Raw genomic sequence first — 13138 nt, forward strand, 5'->3', positions numbered from 1 at the left:
ATGCGTGTGAGTGTGTATGAATGGGGTGAGTGTGATGGGTTTGATGCGTGTGAGTAGGTTTAGTGTGGGGCAGGTGAGGAAGATGGGCTGTGATTGGTCTGATGAGCAGGGGTGCCCTGAGATTTTAAAAATCCTACAGGGTTGTCGGCGCTCAAAAAAAGGTTGAAAGTCACCGTATTAGATAAATGTGAAATAAAAACCACTGCAAAGAAATTGCTTATTATGAAATTCATGTTTTGTAAAAGAAAGACATTTAAAATAATGTTTCATTCTTCTTTTTTTTTGGTTTGACTTTCAGAAGTGACAGCTGCAGACAGATATTGCTACGAAAAGCTGAATATAGAAGGAACTGAGAAAGGCAACTGTGGCAAAAATAAGGAAACTTGGATACAGTGCAACAAACAGTAAGACGAATTATAGAGAAAACATTTTTATTTTGTTTTCATTGTTTAGGGTTGAACAAACATGCCACTGCAAATATGTTACCAACCTTTCAACTATCAAGAAAGATGTTTTTTATACGAATAGGGTTAAATAAATATATTTATTGTTTTCAGTATTTGGAGACTAGCAAACATTAAAAAACCCTAAACAATTGTTTTTGTCAATTACTGATTGAAATATATATATATATATTTTTCATACAGTAATTGACAAAAACAATTGTTTAGGGTTTTTTAATGTTTGCTAGTCTCCAAATACTGAAAACAATAAAATGAACAGAGTCCCTGTCCAGAGACATTGCAATCTATTTGTGGCACCACAGTAATGTAAAGGTAAGCCTCATCACCAAATGACATTAGATAAAGATTGTAAAAATCCCCCAAAGCTTTTTATTAACACAGAAAAGTTTAAAGATCAAACAAAATATTTAAAAATATGTGTCTGATTTTTTTTCAAATGGTGTAAGTCAGCTAACGCACTAAAACCTGTCCACAGTTCACTTCTGTCCTTTGAAGTGGTATGCCAAAGAATACAGATTGCATAGGTTTAAAATTGTGAGCCACCTCTACTGAGGTGCATTCTCCAAAATGCTCCTCCATTTCCCCAATTATCATTGATAGAACGAGTTGAGTAATAGTATAAAGTAATGATATATATATATGTATGTATGTATGTATGTATGTATGTATGTATATATATATATATATATATATATATATATATATATATATATATATATATATATATATATATATGTATTCCCTACCAAATCTAACTCATAAGCAATTCTATTTTGATTGTAAATATTAACTGAGCCATGTTGTTAACTCCATCATGCAGCAGAATTATTATAAAATACAGTCAAACCTTTAAATATGTACAAATGGAGCAGCCACTGTACATTGGTGGCAAGGTAAGGGAAGTGGTATGTTATTGAGCATACTCCAATCAATAGACCTTATCTGCATGCAAAGAAGAAAAAAGTACTAAGCACTTGGGAAAAAATAGTGTATGTTATTATTACTTTTTAGCTTTTCGGGATAATTTACACTTTTAGTTACCCCCCAGTGAGCATATCATAAGAAATGTAATTCCCAACAATCAGGGCAAGAAAATAATTTGCACTTCTTGCATTTCATTCTCCGCCGTCACAGCATCAAAGTACAGGCATACCCCGGTTTAAGGACACTCACTTTAAGTACACTCGCGAGTAAGGACATATCGCCCAAAAGGCAAACTGCAGCTCGCGCATGCGCCTGTCAGCACGTCCCGAACAGCAATACCAGCTCCCTACCTGTACCGAAGCTGTGCGCAAGCGGAGAGACTATAAATCCCTGTTACAAATACTTTATTTACATCAGTTATGCACGTATATGACTATTGCAGTAAGGTACATGCATTGATAAATGGAAAAAGGTAGTGCTTCATTTTAAGTACATTTTCACTTTACATACATGCTCTGGACCCATTGCGTACGTTAATGTGGGGTATGCCTGTATGTGTCACCATTGTCCGCTAGCTCCAAGCCATGAGAGCACTGTCATGTTGTTCATGTCTTTACCAAGAAGTTTCAGAATGGCCATCCAGTTCCTCCTTCTAGCTAAGGCTTTTCATCCAGACTTCTTTAGATGCCCTACTGGTAGTCACCCTGTACTGGGATGCACTAACTGTCTGTTGTATGTACTGTAATACCAGCACATTCAATGGATGTTAACCCTTTTGGCCATTTAGGATGGTCATCAACATTTTAATTTCAAATATCTCTGGAACTGGGGGGGAGTCTCACTGTTTGTGACAACTGCAATCATATCTACTGGGAATAATTGCTTTTACTTATTGGTTACCCTATGCTTCCTTCCTTTTATATTTGTCTTCCAGAGATGTACTTTGTGGTTATCTACAGTGCACCAATATTTCAAGTGTGCCAAGACTGGGTGAGCTAGATGGGGAGGTGACCATATCTTCAGTCTTAAACCAGGGGAAATTCTTCAATTGCAGGTGATAATGATTTGGTTTTAAAGTCCTTGGTGCCCAGTTCAGTTTACCGGCACTTTAAGTAAACATTTTAGAGCAGCTTTGAATGTCTGCGTCATCAAAAGTGAAATTATATATATTTTTAATATGTCAAATATGAAATCATTTTCACTGCCTACCTTGGCAGTAATTTGTTTTGTAAGTTTTGGACATACTGTAGTTGCATGATTTTTCCTCCGCAGAATATATATATAGCTTAAGCCTATAGGGAACCATGTTAAAAATGGTTTTTGAAGCAAAAAGTGGCACTGTGTGCTCATTTGCATGTCATTCCCCAGAATCCCTTGCTGCAGTGGAAGTGCTGTGTGCTGGGTGATAATGGTGAAAGGCGGGGTTGCAGACCTGCCTAAGACATGCAGATGAGCATACAGTTGTATTTACATTTGCATATATATATATATATATATATATATATATATATATATATATATATATATATATAAAAAAAACATCACAGCTTGCACTCAATGTACTGGTTCATATAGACAGGTGCTAGTCTCAAATAATAGAAAAACAACATTACCATTCTCTCGTCCGGTAAAGAAAGACTGCACTCGGTTCAGTAATCATGAAAAACTGTATTGGGCATCTGAATAGAAAAGATATGTCACTATATATATATATATATATATATATATATATATATATATACACAGTGTTCGACAAACCTATACATCTGCACGCCCCGGGCGAGTGGATTTAACACCGTGGCGAGCTCCTATTGGCCCAAGCAGCAGACGTGTTTTTTTTTTTAATTTTTCCCTGCTTGCGCTGCTGTTTTTCCCCCGCTCGCGCTGGAGAAAAAAAAAAAAGTCGGGTTCATGTTGTTGAGGGAGATTACCCCGCCTCCGGCTCTCTGAGCAGTGCCTTCCGTCCTCCCCCGCCTCTCAGCAATACTTAACCTCCTCTCATCAGCGCTTTCACTCCTCCCCCTTCCGGCAGCCAGCCCCGTCCGCGCCTCTGTCTGCCACAGGCCCCTGCAGGGCCATCTGTCGCCCCCCCCCCCCCCCTCCCATCCGCACCCCCACCATCGGGCCATCCGCCCCCCCCCCCAATCGGGCCACCAATCGGGCCATCTGCCGCCCCCACCCCCCCCCCACCTCAATCGGGCCATCCGCCACCACCCCCCACCTCAATCAGGCCATCCACCCCCCCACCTACATCAATGGGGCCATCCGCCCCCCCCCATCCCCACCTCAAACGGGTGTGCCCTGGGGGGGAGGCGGGACATCGCCGTAGCTCGTGCTCTTCCTATTTTCCAGGTGCAGTGAGGCCCAGGGCGGCCCTGTCTCATGTGTGGGGGCTGGGAGGCCTCACAATGTCCCTGGGGCGGCCTTGGCCTTGTCTCTGTGTGGGGGTTGGGAGGCCTCGCTGGGGGGTTCCCGGGGGGCTGTGCTGATGTAACGCTGAGAAAATACGCTGCAGTTACCTACTCACCCCCCCGACCCGCAACTCACCCACTCACCCCCCCACCCACAACTCACCCACTCACCCCCCCACCCACAACTCACCCACTCACCCCCCCACCCACAACTCACCCACTCACCCCCCCACCCTCCTCACCCCCCCACCCCCCCACTCCCCCCCCACCCCCCCACCTACCCCCCCACCCCCCTCACCCTCCTCACCCCCCTCACCCTCCTCACCCCCCCACCCTCCTCACCCCCCCCCACCCTCCTCACCCCCCCACCCTCCTCACCCCCCCCACCCACCTCACCCCCCCCACCCTCCTTACCCCCCTCACCCTCCTCACCCCCCCACCCCCCCACCCTCCTCACCCCCCCCCACCCACCTCACCCCCCCCCCACCCACCTCACCCCCCCCCACCCACCTCACCCCCCCCACCCCCCCCACGCCCCCCCCCCCCACCCGCCGCCACCTTTTTTTTTAAAGTGAGGGCGGGGCTAGGGGCGGGACTAATGGCAGGCTGGGAGCGGGGCTAGGTGGCGAGTAGATTTTTGGGTGATTTGTCGACCACTGTTATATATATATATATATATATATATATATATATATATATATATATATATATATATATATATATATATATATATAAACAAAAAACAAGCAGCTGGCACTCTAGATAATAAACAATAATGGTGGGGCTAGTCCCATAAAAATGAATAAGCAAAAGATCTTACCCTCCTTACGTCAGGCAAAGAGAGAGGCAGCACTCACTTCCAAGGTATAAAAAGTGTATTAAGGCATATGAAGACAGACAACCAATCCCAACGTTTCGGCTCCGGAACGGAACCTTTCTCAAGGGGGGCTGCGCTGATGTAACGCCGAGAAAATACGCTGCAGTTACCCACCCACTCACCCCCCCGACCCACAACTCACCCACTCACCCTCCCACCCCCAACTCACCCACTCACCCCCCCACCCACAACTCACCCACTCACCCTCCCATCTCCAACTCACCCACTTACCCCCCCACCCACAACTCACCCACTTACCCCCCACCCACAACTCACCCACTTACCCCCCCACCCTCTTCCCACCCTCCTCAACCCCCCCCCCCCCCACCCTCCTCACCCCCCCCCCCCACCCTCCTCACCCCCCCCCCCCACTGCCCAATTTGTCATTCTTCGTTATTAGTGCTGTAAAATACTTCATATACATCAATTGATTTCTTTAGTGTTTTTAAATATAACCAATACATTTGGTTTGTCATTGCAGTGGTGGACATGTGAAACTAGATGAGGAGACTGATCTTGGTTATGTAGAAGATGGGACACCATGTGGCACTGGAATGATGTGTCTTGAACACAGATGTCTTGCCATTGATTCTTTCAACTTGAGCACTTGCTTGGGCAGCACAAACAAAATTTGTTCAGGGCATGGCGTACGTATGTTTCTTATTGTAAAAGTCAAACAAGTTCCTCCCCATTTAAATGTGGAACCCGCTAACGCTTGTTAAACTAGTATACTGCAGTGTAAAGCAGTACTGCTTAGTCATGTGCACTTCTAAGCATCTAAAGCTTCTTCTGCTACCTAGGATCCCCAAAAAAGATAACACGTGGCCTCACTGTACTCCCTTAATGATATGGAATGCCACCTTAGGTCAATAATATCTTAAACACATTCCTTAGCATTGTGGGATTTGTAGTCCAGTATTTTTTAGGTGGCAAAGCAAATACTTTAATGAATATAGACAGGGGTTTAAAGCCGGGACTATTACAAATTGGACTTGGTTCTCATGTGTCGAGGTCTTTCATTTGCTCATTATAAAAACAATCTCGAAGACTGCATGCCATGTTTGCCATAGGGATGAGTAAGCATTGCTAAACAATGCCATACTTGCCTCTTTACAATGTAAAGGTGCTTGGTATAGTGTTAGGAAGGTAATATACCCTTACTAGCCCTGAGTGGTCAGGTTGATTATCTATGGCTGCATTTCCACTAGGGCTACTAAGAGGTTTATAATGACATCTGTATTTTGTGGGTTAGTTTAATTATTTGCAATGTTTTAGTGAGTATATTAACCCCTGTGGTGCCTGTGCTATTCATTGGTGGCTTCAGAAATCAAAGGGGTTAATGTATTTGTTACTATAGGCTTTGCAATAACATAACCAAATACTGTATATGATATTTCTCTCCTCCATTGCATTATTAGTGGTAATTAACTCCTATTTATCAGTACAGTTAATTAACAGACAATTATTGCAAATTTCAATTAGCATCCGGTCCATTTTTACAACAATATCAGTGAGTTAGTTACCCATTATTTTTTTTAGTTTTCCTGACCAGGTTTGATTTTAACTCCACTTTAATGTAGTTTAATGTACTCAGGCTATGTTTGCCACTATGCCTTTTATCTTATCTAGAGATGTGCAAAAAGTTTGCACAAGTTTGTGAATCTGAAATCAGAAATCTGGGGAGAAATGGCAAAATGGTACATTGTCACATGTCAAATCATTTACTTTAATTCAAATAACTTTAACATAAAAATTGTCGAAAATAATGATATTTCACAACTTTTGTGAAAGTTCAGCAAACATGCCAACATTTTATCCCTTTATCATTCATTGCAGGTTTTCTGAAGATTTCATGATAATGGCTAAATTTGAGCAATATTCGCTAAAAATGTTGCAAACTGCAATTGCCTGACTTCACACATCTTACTTTCATGCTTGTAATATGCAGGATCATTGCCATATCTTAAATAATCTATATGTTACTATTCCTCCAAGCTTCATGACATTATTTTCTATACTTTCTAAACTTTGATACTGCTCCACTACAATATATCAACAGGACCTGTACAATAATATTAGTGACACAGATTGGTTAAGTACCTATACAAAATACAGATACATCTCTGTTACTGCACATTTTTGTGAAATACCTCAATGCTGTAATTGTGAGACACTTGCTCACTATCCTTTTTACTAGTATTCTTGGATATACTGTATATTGGTCCATGTGGTTCATGGAGTCTGTGTATATTTGGTGTTTTGTATTTAATTGATCTTTTTTTATGGTTATAGATTTTTTCGTTTCACTCCAGGAAAATGATTTACTTTTGCATTACCCTTTGCTGTCTTGATTGCTTCATTCTTAGTGATGAAGTGAGTGCGGGGAACCCTCATGAATATATATAGTATTTGATTATGGAATTGAGGGATTCCTGTGGGTTCCCATCGCACCAGTCTTATATTTTCTCTTGTATCACCTATGGGATCTTGTAGTGCTATCTGCTATATTGGTTATTATAGCCAATATTGCATATCGGTCCTTCAAGCCCAGGGGTGGGCTGCTCCAGTCTTCAAGGGCCACCAACAGGTCAGGTTTTGATGATATTTCTGCTTCAGCACAGGTGGCTCAATCAGTGGCTCAGTCTTTGACTGACCCACATGTGCTGAAGCAGGGAAATCCTTAAAACCTGACCTGTTGGTGGCCCTTGAGGATTGGAGTGCCCCCCCCCCCCGTTCTAGCCCCATAAACTACTGTTAACCTTCACAATGTTTAGTACAGAATAGGTAATGTGGAACATGTGTTTAACAATTTCAGATATGCAGTAATGAAGTAAAATGTGTCTGTGACAAATTCTGGACAGGGGATGATTGCAGTAACTATTTTCCATACAAAGACTTATCTAAAATGGATGAAGAACTAGCAGCTGAAGGTCTGTATGTGCTAGACATTGCAATGCCAGTGTATCTGCAATGCACAACGTATAGTTAAGGGTACGAGTAACGTTCCAGACCCAATACAAAAAAAAAGGATAGTGTAAATATTAGAAAACCTGTAAAGAAATGAAATCTGTTCACGTTAAGTTTGGCCAACGGAGAAAGCAAATGGGCACTGCGGATGTGACTTCAAAGATTTTTTTTTTTTTACAAATGTTTTTTATTGGGGTTTTTAACAGATACGGATACATATATAGTTCTAACATATTGGTAACATGATAGCCCTTATAGACAAAATGTAGACCCACATTTGAGTTTAGACAGAATATTTTATACAGGTTAAAATAAAATAATATTAGGGGGGGGGGGGAGGGGGTTGGTACCAACTCTAAGCCTTTATATAGTCATTTATATATGTAGCCATTTGGGCAAAGATTTCTTTAAAGAGAAAAAACATCCAATGTTCCGGCTGCCCCTTCAGACTATTCAATGTCACGTCCTTCTGAAAGGCTAGAGGGACAGCCACAGCGTTGAATGTTTTTTCTGACTTAAAATAACAGTTTGAAGACAAATCCGCAGTACCCATTTCCTTGCTTTTTTCGTTGTGATCGCAGCAAGACAGCCCATTGGATCTGCAGCACTGGTAATTATCCATCTAACCCTCTCCTTACTGAAGTATCAATATTATTGAGTTCTCCAATATATTACTTTCTCAAGTTAAATTTGACACCAGTTTTCACTACATTCTACATAACTGAATAATAAATGGTAGAGTTACGTGTTTTGGGCATATGAATGTTTAAGTCAAATGAATTCACCCACAAAATCCTTCATTTGCCTGTGGAAAATGAAGTTAAATATAATGCTTTGCAAGTTTGATACTTTTGATGTACGTTTCTAAGGCAATTAAGTGTAGCATAGAGAACGCTGTTAATGGAAGAAGAATTAAGAGCAAGATAAGAGTATGCAGAATATTACACATTTTATCATATCCAGGTCACGCAAATCTTCAAATGTTTTTATTACTCTGCTTAGGCCCATATGCACTAAAGCGGGCTAACCTTTAGCGCTTCTTATCTCCCATTAATTTGAATGGTCATTAAGACGTCTTATATCCCGTGTTGATATAAGCTAGTAAAAAGCAAAGTAACTTGATACATACTGATGCAGCGGCCGTTATTCGAACACATCACGGCGCCGATTTTGAGTTCTCTGCTGCTTATCGCGGATGTTTTGTTTGAATTTCACAGATTCTGTTTCTTCGTTTGCAATAAAATGGATGAATTGTAATGTGTACAGTACTGTGCTACTGTGCTACTGTGCTACTGTGCTACTGTGTCAATTTCATGTTTTTAAAAGCCAGAACACTAAAATTCGTTTTTCTGCACTCGCCGCGCTCGCATCTTAGTGCGGGGAGGCTGGAATTCATCCCGCGGTTTCAAATCGGGAATCTGATGTACATGACGTGTGAAGTGTTCGAATAACGGCCGCTGCATCAGTAAAACTTGCAATGCAAAATGTGATACACCCAATCATATTACAGTATATGTGTCAGGTGACTCAATAGCTCCTGGTGAAGCTTGCCAATTGTCAGGATAATGTACAAAGAATAAAATAAGTGTACCTTGATACATTGATGCCAGAAGACACCAGATGAAAATTATACTCTTTGTGGTTTAATAAAATAAAAGTGAAATAGTGCCATTCAGGTCAATGGGAGTCTAAATGCAACAGTGCAGAATCACCACTATCGCCCTTTATTGAATAAACCCATTTGCCTTAATTTTGCTCCAAATGTGCCCAGATAGCGTACAATCTTCTTTGTCTCTTTAATTAAACAATTGAATAGTATTTCCCATTGCTCGAAAACAGTTTTTTAATTGTCCCTTGTTTTCACTAAAGATGTAGCTTATATATAGTACGCTATCATTATTTTTTTATTATTCATTTGAGTGTGTTTAGACTTTTGGGGATTGACAAAAATGTCTTCCCCAACTGTGACAATAGGGTTACAGGTAGCTGTGCCACAGTGCTATTAAATATATATTATCTGAAATGTCCCATCATTTCTACTGAGTGTGATTGCCGCCATCTTGCAAGCATTGCATTAATGTGTCTGAATTACAACTACTAACATTATACCAAAATAACATTTCTTGCTTCACGGGGCCTGTTAATAATATATTTGCAATATCACTGTCAATAGCATGTATTTGACATCCAATACATTCTACAAGTTGCTCTCGTTTATTAGAGTTGAACAAATCAAATGCAAATGCAAATATTTGTGCGTCTTGGTCTTCAACGCATTTATTATTATTCATAACAATTTTCACATATACATTTAATCACATGGGACCTAACTAACCATGACTCACTATTATATTCTTTATCCTTTTCAGTGCTGATAATGCAGCAGTTCTGTAGCACATTTTTTAATGTAACCTTTCCACTGCCAACATATTGCACAGCATAGTAATGTGTTGCATGCCTCCCTGGAAGGTGTATGTTCTATGAGGTCCTCTTCTATGTTAATAAACACACATATACCCAACAAGCTCTGAGAAACACCAAACATTAACACATAATATATATGTATATAAGTGTCAAAAGGAGTGCTAGTGGGCGTGGCTAAATGTATACAACAAAAAACAAACAAAGATGCCCAAAGCTACTTCCAATGTGACAAAAATAAACAGTGCAATACCTATATGTTCTCTTGAAAAAGGGTCATTTAGTTCAACTCTTTGGCCAAAGTGTCTTAAGCCTGCTAGCCAACGTCAAGGCATGACCTTGAAGGTCCTAACACTCCCTGAGTTAAAATTCTTATTTACCTGTATAATTACAGGAAGAATGATCTGCATTGGATCTGTCGTAACCCAGCAAAATGAAACTGACCTGCCAACTTGGAAAGTTGGGAGGGGCGAGCTTAAACCTTGGGGGGGAAGGGCCACTTACCTCCCAAAAACAGCTGAGACCAGCTGCACATAGTTAATAAACACACATATACCCAACAAGCCCTGACAAACACCAAACATTACTATATATATATATATATATATATATATATATATATATATATATATATATATATATATATATATATATATGTGTGTGTCAAAAGGAGTTCTAGTGGGCGTGGCTAAATGTATACAACAAAAAACAAAGATGCCCAAAGCTACTTCCAATGTGACAAAAATACATGTCTTCTATGTTAGACATACAGTAGTTCTCCATAGCATTTTATGACATACCAGAAAAACAATATTGTTCTCGTGCTAACGTTTTGATATTAGACTCTGAGAGAGTTCATATTATTTTTTTACAGGTGTTGTTAGCACAAACATAATCATAGGAGCTATTGCTGGCACCATACTTGTTTTGGCGTTGGTGTTAGGAATAACAGCCTGGGGATACAAGTAAGTGCCCTTGTCTCTTATCATATTCTCTGTTACGGTAATAATGTCCATGTTCCATTTATGTAAGCCTTGCATCATTCAGAAACTGTGCTTTCTGATTTGATGTGGGCTTTAATTGTTCACGGATGTGCAGAGATTTTAAGCAGTAACAGTTAGAAAATGTTTTGTTTTTTTTAAACATAGCTTACAGTACTAATATTTCTCTGAGAATAGTACATAACTTGGCCATTAATCACGCACTGGCTTAAAGGCCCAATATGTAACTTCAGCCAGTGCATTACTGGTCTCCCTCTGGAAAATATTGCTAAAGTAATCTATTTTGGCATTGAAATAAAGTGAGTACAGTTTGCCATATCCCAACAAGTCTACAATTTCTAACATTGGGTTAAAGATGTAATACATTTATTCACATTTATATCTGGAAAAATTCATCTTCATTCTACAACAGAAAATATTAAGAAATATATCATTGGCAATATTTTAGTTGGGACCGGCTCTGGGCTGACTGATTTCTGATAATTAGTGCACAGTCGTACACCAGTTCTTTAAAATTCACAACGGTGGACAGACTTAATATTTGACATAAGTATATCTCTGAAAAATCCAAATACAGCATTAAATGTGTGATCAAGACATATGTTTATGAATAACTCTTTTTTTTCCTCTTTAACATGGAAAGAAACTATCGAAGAGAGAGGTAAGTGTTATGTGAAATATTTACATTTTAATACAAACCTCATACTTTTGATTTGCTGTTTTCTTTGATTGACTAGATGCTTCAAATGTTTAAAATATTCCAACAAAGCAGACACGAGGTCCACATCCAGACCAGAGTAGCCATTTGAATAGCCCCAGTCTAAAAAGAAACATCTGGCCAAGTTTAGTAGTCTTACTGATATGGACTTTTCCATTGTTGAAGTCTGCATGCTCTGTCTGCCAGGACTGCAACATATATATATTAACCTGGGGGTCAATGTATAAAGGCAAAAGTGGTGCAAATCGGGCACCAAATAAACTACACCAGAAGTGCCAAAAATTCATTTTTAATTAATTTTTTTTCTTTGCTATATATGGTTCAGATGTTTTGCCTCAGAAGTTCCCCACTGTTGCTTTGATACACGGCTTCCATTGTGTTCTTTCCCCTGATTCAGCTGGAAATGCCATACCAATGTAATAATAAAAGTGACCCATTAGGTCACCCTTTTGCCAAGGTTGACCTGCCATGTATTTGGGCAAGAGGGAGATAGAAGTAAGTGTCCGTGAAGCAGTCTCACTAGAGTGTGCAGTATGATGTATTACCTAGTTTGGTGTTTGGGATACAAGCAGTAATGATTCTGATCATTCTACACACTGAGTAATGGGACACGTATGCCCATATTTACTGAGCAGTTCTATTCCTGAAGACACCTTATGACTCATTCAAGTAAAAGGGCCATAAGTTATCTCCCAGCGCTGAAAGGTGTCTTGTGGAATAGCACTGCTTAGCAAAAATACCCCACGAAGTCCTTCCATTTTGTAATATTAACTTGTGTTGCAGCATGAAATCCATCTCTAATAGTGCAGATGTACTGTAGCGGTACGTAAATTCTACAAACAAATACAACTTCTTTTTCAATTTGTCAGATGCGCATTAGCTAGGATATGCTACTTTCAGAAAACATAGCAACACACTGTTTAAATAATAGTGTGTGCTTAAATATGACCACAACAATAATTACAGATAATGGCCACATTGTATCAACAAGTGGGCACACAAAGAAGATACTATAGTTTCACACACAAATCTATTGATATAGCATATTGGTTGAATTAATGTGTGTCCTTTTTAAAAAAATAATATTTAAATTTATGCAATATTGCAAGTGATCATTTCTCTTGGTAAACATATTTATCTGATGTGTTTTATGATATATATATTGTTGTACCGTGTTATCTGAGCTTAAAAATCAAAAATAAATAGTCGATACAGTTCTGTGGCTAACGAAATGCTTTTATTTGTGTGAGCTTTCGAGATACACTAATCTCTTCTTCGGGCGATGTTACAATGGATGAACTAAAAGCACTTCGTTAGCCACAGAACTGTATCGACTATTTGCTTTTGCAAGAAAA

General features: G+C 39.8%; 1 protein-coding gene across 9 annotated transcripts in view; it reads left to right on the forward strand.

Annotated features, from left to right (window-relative positions):
• Positions 1 to 13138, forward strand: part of ADAM22 (ADAM metallopeptidase domain 22) — a 280087-nt gene that overhangs the window by 221512 nt on the left and 45437 nt on the right. For 8 of the 9 annotated variants that reach the window (XM_075587468.1, XM_075587460.1, XM_075587463.1 and 5 more), the window contains 6 exons: positions 299 to 404; positions 2323 to 2442; positions 5158 to 5323; positions 7492 to 7606; positions 10939 to 11029; positions 11709 to 11726. In XM_075587468.1, coding sequence (XP_075443583.1) covers positions 299 to 404; positions 2323 to 2442; positions 5158 to 5323; positions 7492 to 7606; positions 10939 to 11029; positions 11709 to 11726 — 616 coding nt within the window. The remainder of the gene's footprint in view (positions 1 to 298; positions 405 to 2322; positions 2443 to 5157; positions 5324 to 7491; positions 7607 to 10938; positions 11030 to 11708; positions 11727 to 13138) is intronic. The other variant, XM_075587462.1, reaches the window with a different exon arrangement.

Source organism: Ascaphus truei, chromosome 2 (genome assembly GCF_040206685.1).
Source record: "Ascaphus truei isolate aAscTru1 chromosome 2, aAscTru1.hap1, whole genome shotgun sequence".
NCBI lineage: Eukaryota > Metazoa > Chordata > Amphibia > Anura > Ascaphidae > Ascaphus > Ascaphus truei.